Source organism: Botrytis byssoidea (assembly GCF_014898295.1).
Source record: "Botrytis byssoidea strain MUCL 94 chromosome Unknown BBYS_001, whole genome shotgun sequence".
Lineage (NCBI taxonomy): Eukaryota > Fungi > Ascomycota > Leotiomycetes > Helotiales > Sclerotiniaceae > Botrytis > Botrytis byssoidea.
Window position 1 is genome coordinate 1840071 of NW_024065842.1, and position 18504 is coordinate 1858574.

Here is an 18504-nt window from a genome sequence, read left to right on the forward strand (position 1 = left end):
ACGAAGATCATGGCCATTTACCCGTGTCAAGATTACTCGTTGCCTGGGATTCATATCTTGCAGAGAGTGAGCAGGCACACAATAAATGAATTAGTTTATACACCAATCGTAGAGGATACCTACCCAGGGACAACACTCATCAACATTTCAATCCAATCTTAACAGCCAAATGTTCTTCAATGTTATAATTCGAGCCAGATCCTTTGATATTCCGATTTGAATTTAGCGACAGGATGCTAGAGCCTTATCGAATGCTTGCTGAAAATTGAGCTTTGGTTTGTATTGTATTTCGTTCGTATGGAGATAGGCTGCTGAAAGGATTGTTTTGAGGCAAGTCTGTGGCAAAGCCCCAACAATGTCAAACGGAAGGATTTTCTTCGAATTGAGGCAATTTTGTTCGGAAACCGATCTTTGGGCCGTAGGTGGATAAACTCTAGTCCAAGAGGGCACCACAGAATACCCGTCCCCATACAATTTAGGAAGGAGCCGGATCAACTGAAATACCCTGGTGCAGGGAGCAGATTGAGAACAGTGGGGGAGGCGTTCTCATTGTCCTCAAGATGGCTCGCTTCGAGCAAAAACGATCTCTAGTCCGTGCTATAATATTGTACAATAGCTGGGTAGATACTGAGACATTATTTCTGATTCCAATGTTCCCCGGTCACTGTAACAAGGGTGGCACGGGGGCTGCCGTTGAAAGTAGTATTGGCTTATCTGACCATGGTCCAGGGATGTAAGTTAGCTTTCCATTGCGTCGGTACTGCACCACTATTCTGCAATGGCTTTTCCAAGATGGCACAGTGCAGATGTTTGCAACTCTAAACAGAATACACGAAAAAGAAACATCATCGTTAACACAACAAAGTAACCCAATAACGATATAGAGACTACAATTTCCATAAGACTATTCAGTTGTGCTCACGTTCGATACTCAATTTCCGTACTTTTCTAGGATTCGAAAGCACACCTGGGATAATAGCAAGGGCCACTTGCCGGCCTGCTTTCCGCGCTCGCCGCGGTATGGCTGATGGAGTCATTAGGGGTTCGCTGCCGAATAACTGAATTACGGAGTACACTATATTGGTAAGTGGGCCAATTGCTAATGAGAATACTTTACCCGGATGTTCGTTCCCTAAGGCCGCGAAGGGGAACACCTCGGATCAAATCCGTCCACGAAGCTTCTAAAAGCTTAGACACCATCGACCAATGAAACTTAGATCATTTATGTATTTTGCTGAATTAAGCAATTGGACTAGCAATATCCACACACAGGGTTCAATTTGACATCTCCACACCTTTTCCATGTGTCTATTAAATAACCTTAATGGAGCAATAATACATGGGTCAAGTGCCCAATTAACAGATTTTGAGTTATCTGTAATCATATTTCGGACGCAAAATTCATTGGAGCGCATCTTCTTATTGAAACTGGAGGTGGACAAGGTGGAATTCCCAACACAGATGATAATTGTTTCATCTTAAACGGTAGCATTGTAAGAATCAGCCTTCCACAAAAACCTTGCTCTCCGAGCCAATTCCTCGGCGTCAGTTACTCCACCCGAGAAAACAAACCCCTGTTCTCTTGAGTAGTCCACAAGCTTTTGCGCCAAAGGCTTATGCTTACGTTCATATGCAATAGAAGCCTCCATGAGTACTTCGGCAATCTCAGCATTGCTCGCATTCGGGTTGAGGGCATGAATACGGGGATTCAGCTCTTCATGCAGAAAGGTAGTAACGCCAATGAATCCGGTTGCCATCGAGCCTCCGATGTGAGGTAGCATTCCGTTTGCAGAATCACCGAAGCTCGTCATACAAAGACTCTGGTTGGTAAAGGTACCCAAAGTCTGCATGTGAGTCAGTTCAAGGCATACACAACCCCCTGGTTGATCATTAAGCAGCTGTTAAACTGTTAGCTCAAGGAACCACACCATTATTGCCAATGTCCTGAATGCTCACCCTCAGAAATTTCCGAACTCTAGAATTCGCCCCGGGAAAATAAGTAAGTAGCTCATCGGTAGTTGTTACGTAGTTTCTTCCACGCTTTTTCTGAACTTCCTCCATAGAGAATGCCGCAATATTAACGTATTTACCACCATCAATGGGGAAGGTTAATACATGCCAGCCTTTAATACCAAGGAACATAGATGTATCTGTAGTGAACCGCTTTCCAATCTCTGCCTCAATCTTGCTGCTCTCGACTTTTCCTCTGAATGTCACATGGCCTGAGTAAGCGGCAGGTATGTAATCTTCGCCCTGCACGAACTTTCTACACAGAGAATTCATACCATCGCACGCCCATAGAGCGTTTGCGTGATCTTCACCACCATCTTCAAACGTCAGTTTTAGTTCGCCATCAGCGCTTTTCTTTACTGATTTGAGCTTTTTGCCGTACTGGATTGGAGTATCCTTGGGACCGAAAGCATCAAGCATCACCATAAGCTCATCACGTCCAATTCTCCCAAAGACTTCTCCCTCTGGGACACGAATGGTATGCAAGTGATTGTCTTCCTCCCCGCCGTGGTGAAATTCCATCCAAACAGGGTCGGCTAAACATTGGTCGTGTAGTTCCTTGTAGATAGCCGGATTAAGACTGTAAGACCGGGGAGTTAGTATTGACTAACAGGGACCGACTTTTGAAAGAAAATGAGAAAAAAGAAGTGCTGATACAGTATACGGAAGCAAAAGGAGTATATTCAATGAGACAAGACAGCGGAACTTGAAATCGGAAAACAGAAGCCGGTAGAAAAACAAAGGATTTGGTGGACTAAATAAGCTTACCGCTTCGTCGTTGCAAGCGTTTGTGGCCCAATACCATAGCCAAAAGCGGGACGTAAAGGTAATGTTTCGGCTTCGAATTGTGTATACTCAATCCTTGGATGAGCGGCTACACTACTCAGAAGTAGCTTACCAATTGGGCCACTGCCTATCACACTGATTCGAAATTTTGGAGCTTCAGGCATTTTGAAAACAGGAATATACTTAGGTCCTGCAATTTCCAAGATAAAAAAAGATGAGAAGATCTGGTATTAGAATGGGAAAACGGGCACTCTGATTGAAATATGTACGCATATTCCAACGAAGCAGGGGATATCAATCGATATGCTTCCAGCTTCAGAGAAACTAACCCGATTTTATTGGCCAATTTATATGATAACTTATGCTTGCAAAAATGTCAAGGTCATTGACCCTCCCCCATTCTCTCTTGCATTGGCCCACAAATAATACCTGTTCATACTAAATATCAGATCAATGATTGCACAGTAGGTATTGTGCCCCCGGACGATACTCGAAGTCCCTGTATTCGAATTAAAAATGCTACACTCTGTGCTCGAGATGTTCGAGATCTTCTCAGGCCAGAGACTGCTCCGCAAAATTGCAATTGCGATGGGTAATACATGGAATTTGTAAAAAGAGCAGAAAGCGTTCCCCATTTTTGATCTTCATGCTTCATTATCCCGAGATTTTCTAACAGGCGGTATTCTGGTGTATAGAGTAGCTACACCAAAATCTTCAGGCTTATGCGTGTATAATCATCGTATTCTTGAACGACATTCAACTGGGACCGCATGAGAGGATTGAAGTAGTTAATCATATATGAGGGATCATCGACGGGGTGATCGCGACTTTTTACCTTTTCAGCCTGAAAAGACGCGTGGAGAAGGGCTACACCAAGACATAAAACCTCCTAGCTAGAGATTCCATTTCCATAGTATGAAGATGCCGTCCATACGGGTCTATGTGTGGGGAGTTACATCGACGTCACAAGAATATCAAGAATCTCTGAATAGTCGTTGGTGTGTGTCGTGAATTGTTTTTCTTTGCAAGGTGTACTCATTCACGTGATACTCATCCACGTGCCATCCTGCAATAATTCGCATTTCGGCCCATCTCGGTCGCCGTATCCTCGTATCCTCGATCGATGCCTCTCTCTTTCTCTCTCTACATTTCCACACAACACGTCGATTATTGCAATATTGACCTTTGAAATTTGAGACACGATGTTCAATCCTTATCATACAGTCATACATACAGCCGTGTTCTAATAACTCAACCCCCTCTTGAAAACAAGACTCGAGGGTTTATCAGAGGTCAATGAATGCTGTAATTTGGTATCGACTACTTCGCGATATACTTTAGAAATTCTACAGAGTTTTGTCACAAATTGTTCCAAAAGACACTTTAGATGCATGTCCGGAGTCCTTCTGAACTATGCAAGACTAATATAACAGGAGAGGGAAGTTACAAATCGTTATTTCTCAAACAAATCTATCGTCTGTTGTCGCCCGTTATCGTCTCTTGGTGTCGATAAACCTGTTTGAGATCGGGGACACTGCAAATTCTCTCGTGTTGCTAGAATTTTCAGAACCCTCAACAATATTTTCAACCACCAAACAATCGTTCTTGAGCTTTCAAGTTGTTTCTACGCGAAAGGGGGAATATGAAATCCTTTCAATTACAAATTTTATTGGGTGACAACCGCTTGATGATCTTGGAACTTACGAACGCATGGTACTTTTCTAGTTTATACTACTTGACAAAAAGTGTCGAAATATCACCAAAAAGGTACAAGTACACTTTACCTCCGCGATACGAGAAATCTGTTCTGGCTGTGTTCAGTGCTCTTAAGATTTACAAACTTTTCATTAAAAGCCTTACAATAATCTAGGTTTGCGATTCCTTTGTTGATTTGCAGGCGCCTCGGTGGGTACCCGCGTTTAATTCCCTGTGAAAATCACAGTCTTTTTTTTGAATGACTAAAGATTGGAGAGGCGAGACAATTTTGCAAGTAAATCACTCTGACGCAGACATTCAAGGGCAGATAATGATTTTGGTGAAAGCAAATTATCGAGTCCTAGGTAAGCGAAGTACTCGCTTTCGCTCATTTTGTTCCCCTCAGAATGCGCTTCTCCCGAGTTTGGTAAACGATTTGTGAGATAGATTGTCAGCGAAGTACCTTCCCCCACTAATGCCATGATAGGCATCCCCTCAAATCTGAAATCACAATTCAGAGTTACCTGGAGGATACAAACCTATTACTCAGACGCCGCCTAATGGTAAACGCAACTCCAACATTTTGAGATAGTATGCTGCGCGGCTACCAGTCAATCCCATCGTCTTGGCGGGGTAGGTGGAATACAAAAGTAATGGTTGCCCTTTGTTGGAGCTAAGCAGTACTTTCATAATCAAGCTCCTTCGGTCAAAATTCAACGAGACCATCCCAGCCCAATATGGAGTCTTCACGATCAGGGGTTGTATCGTCTAAAGAAATGTTACCGCTCACCACATTCGATTCAGCAGCTCAAGACGAGAATAAGGCAGCAGCCAGTAAATCTGAAAGCATGTCTCTGAAACTCGCAATCCAATACCTGGCAGTGGTGATATTACTGAACATGATTCTGTATAATACGATTCGATACTCCTCGGGGGAGGCTACGAACTTCGGTGATTGCTCCCATGAGAGCGCTACTTTGGATCCCTCGAGATTTACGAATGATCTAGGCAAGCTTTCATCAGACTCAAATTTCGGATACAGGAACCATGGAAATGACCACACGTCGGCATGGTCGCCTGAAGCAGCAGGTGCTTACACTAAAAAGACATCTGTGTCATTCAGCGATGTCACCGCTATCTGTGCCAATTACTCTGAGGAGAACTCCCCTTCCCGTTGTACGACAAACACCATTTCGTCTGTAATACTACTCAGCAGCTCTATACTTTCCCTTCGATCAGAGCTTATCAATTTTACCACTCCCCACCTTTCGAATGAACGACCGCTGAATCCCAACTTTGAGTCTCCAGGTCTACTGGACATGATGCACCTTAATCCTTCAGAATTTCCGAAAGCTGTACCATACTATGTTACCCATACTCTCGGTTCTCCTGTTCACCATGTAGGGTATTATTGTCCCCTCTCATCCCCATGCACCAACCCAGTATTCAGCATCTCCACTCATGAAGATATTCCCATGCTCTTCACATTCCTCCCTTCTATCCTCGATACCAACACGGAAGTTCTCAAGTTTGGTTTCGGAAATGCGACAGGCTACCACTTTTCTACTAATAATTTTGCGAACGGTGGCTTTGATATACTGTTTGGAAAAGCGAGGTCTCCTTTGCTTGATCCTAAAAACGATTACTCTCAGATGAAACAAGACGTACATCGCCTTCTTAATGACGAGCTTAAATTAAATGGTCTCTTTTTCAATGTCCACACTCATGACTCTAGGGAGAAAGGGCTTCGTGGGGCAGTAATCCCTTGGACCGGCAGTGAGAGAAGCGACATAGAGCGAATGGAGACGGTCGTGACGTCGGAACAAAAAATGACTACTTGTGCTGCGGCTATAGTACTACGGCATCTTAAGAGAGTAGAATTATGGATTCTGGGAGGTTCTTGTTTGGGATTGGCTGGCTCAGTATTACTTTTGTCGCTGTTTTCTTGGTGGCTCGAGAACAGACAAGGAAGGATTCGTTTATAATTGAAGGGTAAATTCCACGGCGTTTGGTAGATTAAGGAGTTGGGGAAAAATCATTTGAGGAAATGAGTGTTTCAATGCACAGGGACCTGGTATAGAGTAGACATCGGGATGTCGTAATACCCTGCCTGAGTCGTAGTCAGATTTGATGAATTAGATACCAATTCAATGTATATTCCTAGTGCTACCATCCCATTTCATTCTTGAGATACATAATCGTTGACTAAGGGCTCGTTTGATTACAAAATCCGCGCTGAATCCACTGAAATAATCCGTTCTTTATATCACCACGGATTCCGTAGTAGTAGTAATCCATTTTAAAAAGAATAAATTATTGATTTGTAGTTTTATAATTTATATATTAAATCTACTAAATAATCTATAGTTTTTCTAAAATATTTAATTTAAATTTTAATTTAATATTAAAAATCTATATTTAATATTAGGAATTATATAAAAAGTTTTTATAAATAATAATTTTGAAAAAGTATTTAAAATTATAAAAAAAATATATTTGATTTTATTTTTTCTTTTTCTTTTCTTTTAAAAAAAAAACCTATTTTAAAGTATTTTTAAAGCTATTTTTATAATTATTTAATAGCTAATAATATAATTATTATTTAGAATATCTCAAAATATTTAGAAAATCGAAATTATTAATAATAATAATAATCAAAGTTTATATTTATATAAAAAAAAGATAAAAGTCTTTAAAATAAAACTTAAAGTTTTTTTTTTCTAATTTATTATTCTAAATAAAATCTAAATCTATAGCAAAAATAAGTGAATTTTAAAGTCAATTTCGAAATTATAATATCTTTTCTTTTTTTTTTTTAAAGATTTATTATTTAATTCCTTTTATAATAATAATATTATTTTTAATCAAAAAAAGATATCTTTTTCAAAAAAGAAAAGTTATATATAAATATTTTATTCAAATAAACTTATTTCAATTATATTAATTTTATAATATATAATAGGATTCCAAAGCTAATAAAATACTCTCTACAAATACTAATATAAATAATAATAAAAATAATAATAATAAAAGAAATAATAATAATAATTATATTATTAATCAAAATTCAAAATATAATATTTATAGTAATTTAGAGAGTAAAGAAAGCCTTTTTATTAATATTATTGAAAAAGAGAATAAATTAGTGAATTTGGAAATTGAAATTGAAGATATTTCAAAGAAATCTATAAATTAGTTTAATAAAAATCCTATAAAAAGTTTCTTTTAAGTTTAATACAAATTCATTTACAAAAAACTAATTAATAATTAGATTAATTTATTGAATAAAGAACTCTTTATTATAATCAATTTGTATAAACTATTTCTTTAAAGTATTAATCAAATATTAATAATATTGAGAATTTAATTAATAATCAAATTAAAAAGAAAATTATATTAATATAAATCTTCTTTTTTTATATTATTTATTTAATTTAATTGATTTTATTTAGATTAAGGGATATTATATAAAGTATCAATATCTTTTTAATTTATCTAATTGGGATATTAGATTTAATAAAAAGATAGATATTATATAATCTTATATATTTAATTATTTATAGAAAACATTTCTATAAATAAATAAAACTAATAATCGAAAATATTATTAATATTAGAATTATTATATAAAAAGCTAATTAATTCTTCAATTTCTATTTGAAATTTGTATAACTAATAATAAATTTGTATATTACTCTATAGTTTTAATATAATTAATAATTATTTTGTTAAATAAAGAGAATAATCTTATTGATTTAATTCGCTTATATCTCTTTCAAATAAAAGTATTAAAAAATGAAATAAATATAGTTTTGGAATATATAAAATAAGAGATTTATATTCTTAAAATATATTTTATTATTAATTGATTTAAAATTAGAAATGGAATAATATAAACAATCTATTGTAACTATATATTATCAAAAAGATTTCGAAAAACTATTTTTTTCTGAAATTATAGATAATTTATTTTATATAAATAAATTTTTAAAAGATTTTAATAAATCAAGAAATTATTTTAGTATTTTATATATTCAAATCAATAATCTATTGCCCCTTTGGTATTAAATATATTATATAATTATACAAAACTACTCTAGCAAATATAAGGTTTTAAGAGCTGATATAGCTTTTAAGTTTATTGATTTCTTATAATATCCAATATCTAATATATATCAATTTTATAGTAAGCTACTAATATTTATACATATAGATCTATTTTAAGCAGAGTTTGTGGATAAGATTTATAGAGAATTTAAAAAGTAATATAAAAAGAAAGAAAAGGAAATTTATATATTATTTGTTTTTTTTATAATAAGCTATAAATAAAGAATAGCTTTTAAATTCTAATAACTTTTGATTTAATAATTCTATTTTCTTTATTATATATTTTTATTAATATAATCTTTATATTTATTTAATTAAATATTAATATTATATCTCTTAATATTATTATCTTATTTAATATTAATAATATATAAATATCTTCAATATCTATTCACTAATTGAGGGTATATAAAATGAATAAAATAAGTATGTAGAATTAGATAAATAAGAAATGGTTAATAAGAAATAACTAATGAGAAATAATTAGTGAGAAAATAGTAAAGTTTAATTTTTTAAAGTATAATATTTATTAATAATAAGGGTTGCTAGCTTTATTATTCTTTAAAGAAAAATATTATTAATATCTTTAATAATTTATTTCTTTATATAAAATATATAATATTATAATATTATAAATTAAATCAATAATCTATTTAATTAATAAATAAAAAAAATAAAAAATATATTTTCGAAATAAGTAATTATAAAGAATTCAGTTGTCTTTTGAATTATTATAAGAATAGTAATATTTCATTTCTAATATTTCTCTATATATATAAATTAATCTAAAATCTTTTTAACTAAATATTGAAAAAGGACTTTTTTCAAAAGCAATTCAATCGATTTTTGATATTTTTTAATTTCTTGTAATATAATAATTATATCTAATTAATAAAAAAGAAGTTTAGAATAAAAATATATTTATTTATTTTCTATTTTCTATTAATAAGTTTTTTTAGTAATTTCTATTTTTCCTTTTTTAGACTACTTTTTTGTATTTTGAACTTTTACTTTTAAAACTTTCTTTACACTTTTATTTTTAAAAAAAGATAATCTTTTATCTATATTTAGTTTTTATTTATTTATTAATTTTTTTCCGAAATTAATATATAACATAACTTCCTTATATAATATATTTATAATTTATATTACAAATATAAGATTATCTGGAATACAAAGCTTTTAAAATTTATATTTAAATTATTTCAATTTATTATAAAAAAGATTTCAATTATTTAAGAAATCCATATTTAAAAAACTTTAAAAATAAAATTCAAAAGAAATAAATATTAAAAATTAAAAAACTAAAAATATATATTTATAGATTTATATATCATATATTGTGTATTTCAATTAATTATAATACTTGTTTTTATGAAATATAATTATTCTAAATCCGAAAATATTATAAATATAAACAATGCGCTTTTAACTATAATAAACTTTATATTAAAAATATTGAAACTCTTTTAAGTTTTAAAGAATCAAAAAAATATTAAGAATTATTAAATCTAATAAAAAGAAGATATAGGGAAAACAAAAAAAGTATTTATAAAAACAAAAAGCCAGAAATATATATAATTGAAAGACAAAAATAATTCTTAAAAAACTAAAAGTCGAAAAAGAGAAAAATAGAAAAAAGTATTAGATTTCTTATACTTTAAAAATGCTTTATAAAACTTCTGATTATTTAAAAATATTAAAAAATAAATAAAATGAAATAATTATATAAATTTAATTAAATATTGAAATATAATAATCCCAATATATAAATTCAAAGAAAAATCTAATTTTAATTAATTTTATTTAGAAAAACTTTAAAAACAAAAAACTTTATTCAAAATAATAATAATTCTATATCAGAATCCAAATCAAATAATTCTAAAATAAATTTTGAGGATTAGAAAATTGATATTAATATAAAAAAGGAAAAGGAAAAGAAAAAAAAGGAATTTGAGAATAAAGAAAATAATAATAAAATTAAAAAATTTGAAAAGATTGATTTAAAAGATTTGAATATCAATTAAGAATTAAAACAAATATAAAAGTGATTTAATATTTATTAATTCTTTAAAATATTAATAAATAAGCTTAGGCAATTAGACTTTTTAAAATCTTAATCTAAATTAGAGCTTGGAAAGCTAATATAAAATAATTTATAATAAATTTGAAAAGTCTAAATAACAAAACTAATAAAGAATCTTTGGATTTTATATAAATAAAAGATTTATTTAAATAGGTTTATTTTTTTTTTTTCTAGTTATTTCTCTCTAGCCATTTCTCCCTAGTCATTTCTCTCTAATCATTTCTCCCTAACCATTTCTTACTTTCTATTTCTTATTTATTATTCTTTCAAATTATTAATATATTGATAAAGTATATTTGTATTTTAATAAATTCTTTTATAAAGTATTTAATTATTGATAATATATTATTTAAAGAAATCTTATTTTTTGAAGCTCTAATATTTTGAAACTAGAAGAAGAGTATAATATTAAGCTTTCTGGACCTAAAGAATGATGAATCTTTAATAAGAGTTATAATCCAAAAAGATATAGATTTTGGATTCCTAAAGATAGAATAAGATATAAATAAATTTAAAATCTATTTTATTATATAAAATAAAAAGAAAATTTATCTCAGCTTTTAAAAGAATTCAAAGAAATATTAAAAGCTTTGATAGAAAATAATGATAAATAGAGAAACCCTAATAATTATTTTTTATTCTAATTATATATATTTATTAAATTCTATTTCAAAATAATATTACTTTTTTTTATTTTATATTTTTCAAACTCTTTTCACCTTATAATAATCTCTTTATATAATCTCTATAATTCCTTATCGAAAATAATTTATAAATTAAAATAAAATAGAATTTAATTTATTATTATTTAAATTTATTATTATATTATTTATAATATTTGGAAAATAATTAATAATATAATCAAATTGAATTTCAAATAAATCTTTTTTTGAAGCTATTTTATTAAATAAAGTTATATAAAATATATAAAATATAAATTATATATATTTGAATTATATATAGATATTTTTATTATTATATTAGAAATAGAAAGTATATTTTGAATATTCTAAAGATTCTTTTAATTTTATTTTATAAAGAAGAATATTAAAGATTAAAAAGCTTTTTTGGTATTTTAAGTATTTTATTAGATTCTAATTGTTTTTATAAATAATATTTCATTTTTTTGAATAAAATAAAAACTTACTCAATATTTATATATTTTATATTATTTAAATAATAATAACCTTTTGAAATTTATAAACCTTTTGAAATCAAAGTATTTGAAAGTACTTTTTGATTATTTACAAAATCTTCCTAATTAGTTAATATATAGTAGAATTATAAATTGAAAATAATTATTACAAAAATATTCTATGTAGTATATCTCTTATAATTGAAATAAATAGATTAATCTTTGAAAAATATTATTACTAGAATAAAAATATTATCAAAAACATTTAAATAATTTGTAAAATATTTATAATATTTTTTATCTTTTGTTATTTAAAGAAAAATGATTTATATAATTAAATCCGATAGTTTTATTATTAATAAATATAATATTATTATAATATTTAAAATTTAATAAAATTATTTTAAAATATATTAGAATAAATTAATAAGTAAATCTATATAAGATATTTTTTATATTTATAAATTATTTCTTTAAAATAAGAAAAAGCTTTGGCTATATTATATATAGTTTTATACTAATTTATAATATATAGAAATATATATAGCTTTTAATTAATTGAAATATATTAAAAATATTATAATTTTATCTTTTTATGACAAAAATTGATTAAAAATCGAAAAGTGTATAGAGATATATACAATTGTTTTTAATAATATTGAGAGTATTTAGAATCAAAAAGAGATTATATTTTAAATTTATTAGGAATATTAATTCTTTTTTTCAAAATTGAAATAAAATAAAAAAAGCTAATAATAAAAACTAAATTATATATCAAAATAGAAATAAATTAATTAATTTTATTAATCTTATTATTATTTATTATAAATAAGAAAAAGACAATTTATTATAATCTAAATCAATAATACAATTTAATGATATAATAAAAAGAATATTAAAGAATCTACTTTTAAATTAAGCTATATATATTCTAATATATAGGAAATAGAAATATAAAATAATCTAAATTGAAATCAAAAATAATTTAAAAAAAAATAAAAATACTCTATAAATTTAGATATTTAAAATATTAATATTATTATAATACTATATAGATATAAGATAAAAGATTTATAAGAATCTAAAAAAATATAGATTATTTGTTAGATTGAAAACAAGATTAGTTTTTTTTAATTCTTGTTTTCAATTTATACTTTTATTTTCCTATATAAATTTATTAGAAAATATAAATTATTTAATATTATTTTAGAATAATTTATTCCTTTTTTATTTCAAAATATATTAAATTTATTAAAATATAGATTATTTAATAGAATTTGTGATTTGATATCTAAATATAAATTCAAAATCTGCTTTCAAAAAGCATGGAATATTCAGCGGATTCAGCGCGGATTTGTACATCCAAACTAGCCCTAACACCCAAATTGCGCGATAACCTTCGCAACTAGAAGAACCATTAACCACGGAATGGACTTTGCAACTTCACCTAACCACTCAACACCTTGTCACCAATCCTGATCAAATCCTCATTCGACAACGTCTCTTTCTCAATCCTCTTGACTGCCTGCTCCAACAAAGTCGCCGCGATCTGACTAACATCCACTTTCGGAAGCCCAATAAGACTTCTCCCAATTGTCGATAATACACTACCCACCAACCCTTGCCGACGATCCGGCCCATCTATCAGTCCTGGTTTCGCTATACATGCTTCCACTGTCCCATTTGACGCTTGAGCAAAATCGATGACACGGGATTCAGCTTCACCCTAAAGAACCATTAATTACTCAATCCTTCCTCTTCAGGAGAAAAAGGACACATACCCGCATCAAAAGATAATCACCCATAACCCAAGGCTGCTTACTCTGATCTCTTTCACTTTTATGTCCACTGACATAAATGAACCGAAATGGTCTAGCACCTTTTTCACGCGGAAGCTGGGTAATTGTTTCGAGCCCGTTTACTGTGTACTCTACACAAATTTTCCTCGCTTCATCTAGTGTTGAATCTTTCATTTTCGAAGGGGTTATTGCAATGAGCCTGTGGCACTGATTAGTATTTCGGCAATCAATCGAAGATTAAATCAGGAAGCGGGCAAATGAAGGGGTCGAGAATATAATCACAGAGGAAAAGCAAAGAAAGATACCAAATACACGCATCAGCGCCCTCAAGTTCCTTCTTCACACTCTCCGAATAATTTGAGAAATCCTCACAAATGACTGCTTTGAATTTGGTGATGTCAGCATTGTCGTCCAGGGTTTGTGGAACAGATGTTTCACGACGAGCAAGGGCTATGATGGATGTGATTTCTGGGGCGCGGAGAGGGCTTGTTTGATGAGTTCTGTAGCGACAAAACCTGTTGATCCGGCGACGATGAGTTTCATAGTTGTTGGAAAATTTGGGCTTACAGTCGAGTAGGTATAGCAAGCAATTTGTGAAGAAGTTCGAGTGATTGAGACCTAGATTATGAGTCCAGAGTGGGAAATGTAAGCAGCATGTAAGTAGTAGATAGCGCCACCAACTTTTGGGGATGCCGGGGCTAGAGATTCATTAACTCCATGTGCAACGGCTTCTTAGGTGAGAATACATGTGATTGTCATCATGTCTTTGAATGATGAATGAGAATGGCGTAAATTTCGATCAACGATAGCAAATGAGCAAATCAAAAGAGTAAGCAAAGTCAACGAACGAATAACTAATGCTTATTAACAACAATCGCAACCTAATCAAACGATGGATGAAACCAATGAGAAGAACAGCACTTGAATGCAATTGGATACACCTCAACTACTAGAAAAACTATTCGAAAAGTTCCAGACATACTAAACAAACAGTAGTAGATACATATGGTAACACTCTATATATTGATACCTCAAATAGTAAATTTGCTATTTGGAGTTTTATATATATTAGTTTAGATCATTTTATTTTCTTGAATGTTACTATTTTGATTTTAAAGATTGAAAATAAATCTGAATTTCCTACTGAACCTTTTCAGTAGTATTATCATGTAAAGAAAATAGAGACTGAAATATCAAAATGTCTCTTGACTAATAAGTTGACCAGTCAGAAATGCAATGGTGAGATCAAACGAAACTCGACAATATGAAAATTTTCAAGCATAAATTCAATCAAATGCTTCAAAGTTATCTAATTATGTTTGCAAACAGAGCAAACCAGGTTAACTAAATTCTAAACTCCATCGCTTATTCCTCGATTCGCCATTCCCATGAGAATTCGATTCCATCCTCCCAATCCTAAATCCAAGGCCGACCAACTACCGAATACAAAAAGGATATACCATACGAATGCATTGGCTATGACAAAGTATATTTAATCGAGTACCTGTAAGCTTCTTTCCCCCTCAAAAAAGCAATTTCTCATCTCAATGAGCCCCATTTGCCTTTCCACCGCTCCCACTCGCTCTCTTTGGACTTCTTCCATTGGTCAATTCGCTTAAAGCCCCCTCATTTCCATCTTCCTCATTTCCTCCAAGTAATTTGTCCATAAAACTGATGTAATCATATTGTGGCATACCTCTATCCTCTTGTAGATCAGGGCCTTTATGCATTGGTATGAACTGAGTCAATTTTTCAATGACTTCATCGGGTACCAAACTATGTCTCAAATCCATTTCTGTAACATATGGTTTGCCGTCCGCAACTTCGCGGAAGGACTGAAAAACTTGCTCCGCTGTATTTTGATCTTCTGTGACATCCACCATAAATCGGATGAATTCTTCAAACGTTACGTAGTCTTTTCCGTTTGATGTGTCGAGGAAATAGTCGTGCATTTCGTCTTCGGAGAAGACGAGACCAAGTGATGCCAAGGCTGCACTGAATTCCAACTCTTGTAGACTGTTGGTAGCGTCGCGATCAAAATGTCGGAAAACACTTTCGAATTCTTCAAGTTGTATTGGCGTCAAATTTGTCATGTTACGAGCCACTACTTGGTTGTCCAAGAATGCCAACTTCTTCGCAACGGAATTTTTGACAAGACTCATCTCGTAGCAAAGCTCATCGTATGTGTAAGTCGTAAAATCATTCTCCTCAATATTTGCTTCCTCGCATTTCTTGTCTATGGCCTCGATTTGATCCAAGAATTGATTGAGAGGTGGAAGGTTATCATGTAATCGGCGTACATGAACCAGTTGATCCTCCACATCACCCTCCAATCCTGATATTGCCAATTGCATAGTATTCAGAGTAGTCGCGAAGTCGTTGGCTTTGTCGGCGAAAGATCTTCGTAAGGCATTTTTGATACTAAAATAATTAGCAAAATTCAGTTTGCACATGCATAAAACTTACTCCCTGATGGTCTCGTTTATCAGTTGACCTCTTGCCATTTCCCCTTTCATTAACTTCGCCCATTCTTCATCCAGAACACTCAACCTCAACTCTGGGGGTGGGTCATAAGCTCGAAGACGGTATGTGCTGAGCTTCGTCTTTATGTTCCCTAACAGTGCTGCAAGATCACTTTTCTCTGCAACCCACTCTCTTTTCTGGCCTCTCTTGTATGAACTAAAGTGTGTCGCTTGTTTCTTTGCATCTGCATACGTACCTTCGAACGTCGCATCTTGCCAAGTAACAACCTGCTCCTTAATACTCTTCAAAAGTGCTCTCATTCTCTTCTCGTAAGCACTCTGCATCTCCCAAGCTCCTTGCATGTTGTTAACGAACTTCTCTACTCTTCGACCAGCATTTTCCACCTTCTCCATTTGCGAGAAGGCATGGAACCAATAGGCTATGTAGGTCATCAAACTCCTTTCATCCGGTTTAGCCACGTCGCAGACATCCTCAACATCCAAAAGTGCCGGAATACCAATTTCCTTAGTAGCAATGTCAAAAGCCAATTGCATATTTCCTCGGTGATCATCCTTGTCCAAAGTATCATAATCGATTAGATCTGGGCGATGGATATCAAGCAATGCACAGAATGCTAAGCCATCATTCCAACTGTCTGTAAAATTTCGAACATCGACCTCTTCGTAGCAAGCTGTTTTTCTTTGACACCATAGCAATAAACCTTCTTTTGCAGTCATACCCTCCAAGTTGATGTCGGAGATGGTAAATCGGAGAATGAGCGTCCAGATCAAGCCGAGTATGATTTTGCGGTTTCCGTCCACAACATCTTCGGCTCCGATGTTTGTCATTTGGATTCCTCTGGATTTGATGAAGTCTAGCGACAAATTTGCGTTCTCAAATCGCTGCACTCGTAGTTTAGGCTTCGCCGCATATCGTCCGAGTGATTCGTTGGAAAGGCATTCGAGAAGATGGATGAGAATGACCTACTATGTTAGCATTTAAGAAAAAACGTCTCGCAGAGAGGACTTACTCCATCGCTCAAATCTTTAACCAAATCTATTACCTCCAATTTCCTGTGCGCTATCTTGGTGTTTAACCTAATTTCTAGTAAATAAACCATTCATGCTTCGCAAATACAATAGGCCAGCTTACCATTTCGTGAAAGTCTTCTGTTGCACCGTAATCCACTGTTGCTGTTCAGCAAAAGCCATCTTTCCAAGCTGATGCTCATGCAGCGGTTCAACTGCTTTCAACGCTTCCCCTGAGCCTGAAATTGATCCCTTAGATTTATTTCTATGCTGATATCTCTTTCTTCTTCTTCCTAGCCCGAGCTCTTCCTCGCCTTTCTCGGGTTTCTCTGCAGATCTCTGCAATCGTGCTGCCTCGGAAAATTGTCTCGAACGTAGTGTCTCGCGTTCTCTTTGGCTCGCAGATCTTTCCCGCCTTACAACCCTAGGTGGTGTCGCAGGTGGGGTATTCGGAGCGTTTATTTCAAAATCTGTTGTGGAAGAAGAAAACCTCTTTTCTTGATTTTGCGTGTGACTATGATTTTCAATAAGAGTTGGTGAAATTGTACGTGAGTGACGTGGTGATGTGGATGTGCTGGTTTCCTCAAATTTGTTTACTTCTAAATTAGGATTGGCGGTAGTTGCCGGCGGTGACCCCACCAAGCAACGATCGTTGCCAGGGGTGTCAAAAATTGCCGAAGCGGCAAGCGGCGTTGTCGTTTGTTTCCCCTTGCTTTCTTCAACATAATCACCAATTTCTGATGATGGTGGCGACGGTGGTGACGGTGATGATGGGATTTCAATGTTCTTTGATGATATCGATGGTAACGTTAATTCTTGTGTTGATTCTTCTTCAACGTTGTCCTCGGTAACGTCCGTTTCCACGTGAGTTTCATCCACTTTAGCATCTTTCTCTTCCACACTCTCGATTTCGTCCTTGACATCTAAATCTGTCACTACCAAAGTATCGTCCTCCTTCACATATTTCTCTCCGATGCTTTCGGATTCCCTTTTGTTATCCTCCAATCCCTCTTCGACTCCCAGATTCTGTTCCCTCTTTGTATCTTCCTCTTCCAATCTTGCATCCAGATCTTTCACCACAAACAAATCTTCATCTCTAGCTTCTTCGATTGTTCCAGTCCCTCCTTCATTTCTTGTCGCGTCTAGATCTTTGATTACGATGATATCCTCTATTCTATCCTCTTCTTTCGTCTCTTTGTCTGGAGTATCATTTTTTGGCGCTTCGGTCTTTGGCTCTATCCTCAATGATTTCTTCAAGGCAGAAAACATATTGAAAACAAAACTGAATATAAAAGTCACAAAAGGGTTCTACAATGGCACGAATAGATAACCTTTAAGTAAAGGCTCACAGCTACAATTGGGTATACAGCCAAACTACTCAAGGTTAGGGTTATT

General features: G+C 32.5%; 4 protein-coding genes across 4 annotated transcripts; 1 reads left to right on the forward strand and 3 right to left on the reverse strand.

Moving 5' to 3' along the window:
- Positions 1 to 1478: 1478 nt before the first annotated feature.
- Positions 1479 to 2960, reverse strand: EAE97_000557 (uncharacterized protein; the record flags this gene model as incomplete). Its single annotated transcript, XM_038871067.1, has 3 exons — positions 1479 to 1898; positions 1957 to 2590; positions 2779 to 2960. The coding sequence occupies 3 exons, from the start codon at positions 2958 to 2960 to the stop codon at positions 1479 to 1481; spliced, it is 1236 nt and encodes a 411-aa protein (XP_038738428.1).
- Positions 2961 to 5228: 2268 nt separating this feature from the next.
- Positions 5229 to 6476, forward strand: EAE97_000558 (uncharacterized protein; the record flags this gene model as incomplete). The annotated part of the gene is made up of 1 exon (XM_038871068.1): positions 5229 to 6476. One exon carries the CDS (start codon positions 5229 to 5231, stop codon positions 6474 to 6476), a length of 1248 nt encoding a protein of 415 aa, XP_038738429.1.
- Positions 6477 to 13266: 6790 nt separating this feature from the next.
- EAE97_000559 (uncharacterized protein) lies at positions 13267 to 14161 on the reverse strand (the record flags this gene model as incomplete). The annotated part of the gene is made up of 4 exons (XM_038871069.1): positions 13267 to 13545; positions 13601 to 13817; positions 13924 to 14068; positions 14134 to 14161. The coding sequence occupies 4 exons, from the start codon at positions 14159 to 14161 to the stop codon at positions 13267 to 13269; spliced, it is 669 nt and encodes a 222-aa protein (XP_038738430.1).
- A 1001-nt stretch (positions 14162 to 15162) lies between these two features.
- On the reverse strand, positions 15163 to 18378 carry EAE97_000560 (uncharacterized protein; the record flags this gene model as incomplete). The annotated part of the gene is made up of 4 exons (XM_038871070.1): positions 15163 to 16039; positions 16085 to 17064; positions 17112 to 17178; positions 17234 to 18378. The coding sequence occupies 4 exons, from the start codon at positions 18376 to 18378 to the stop codon at positions 15163 to 15165; spliced, it is 3069 nt and encodes a 1022-aa protein (XP_038738431.1).
- Positions 18379 to 18504: the final 126 nt, after the last annotated feature.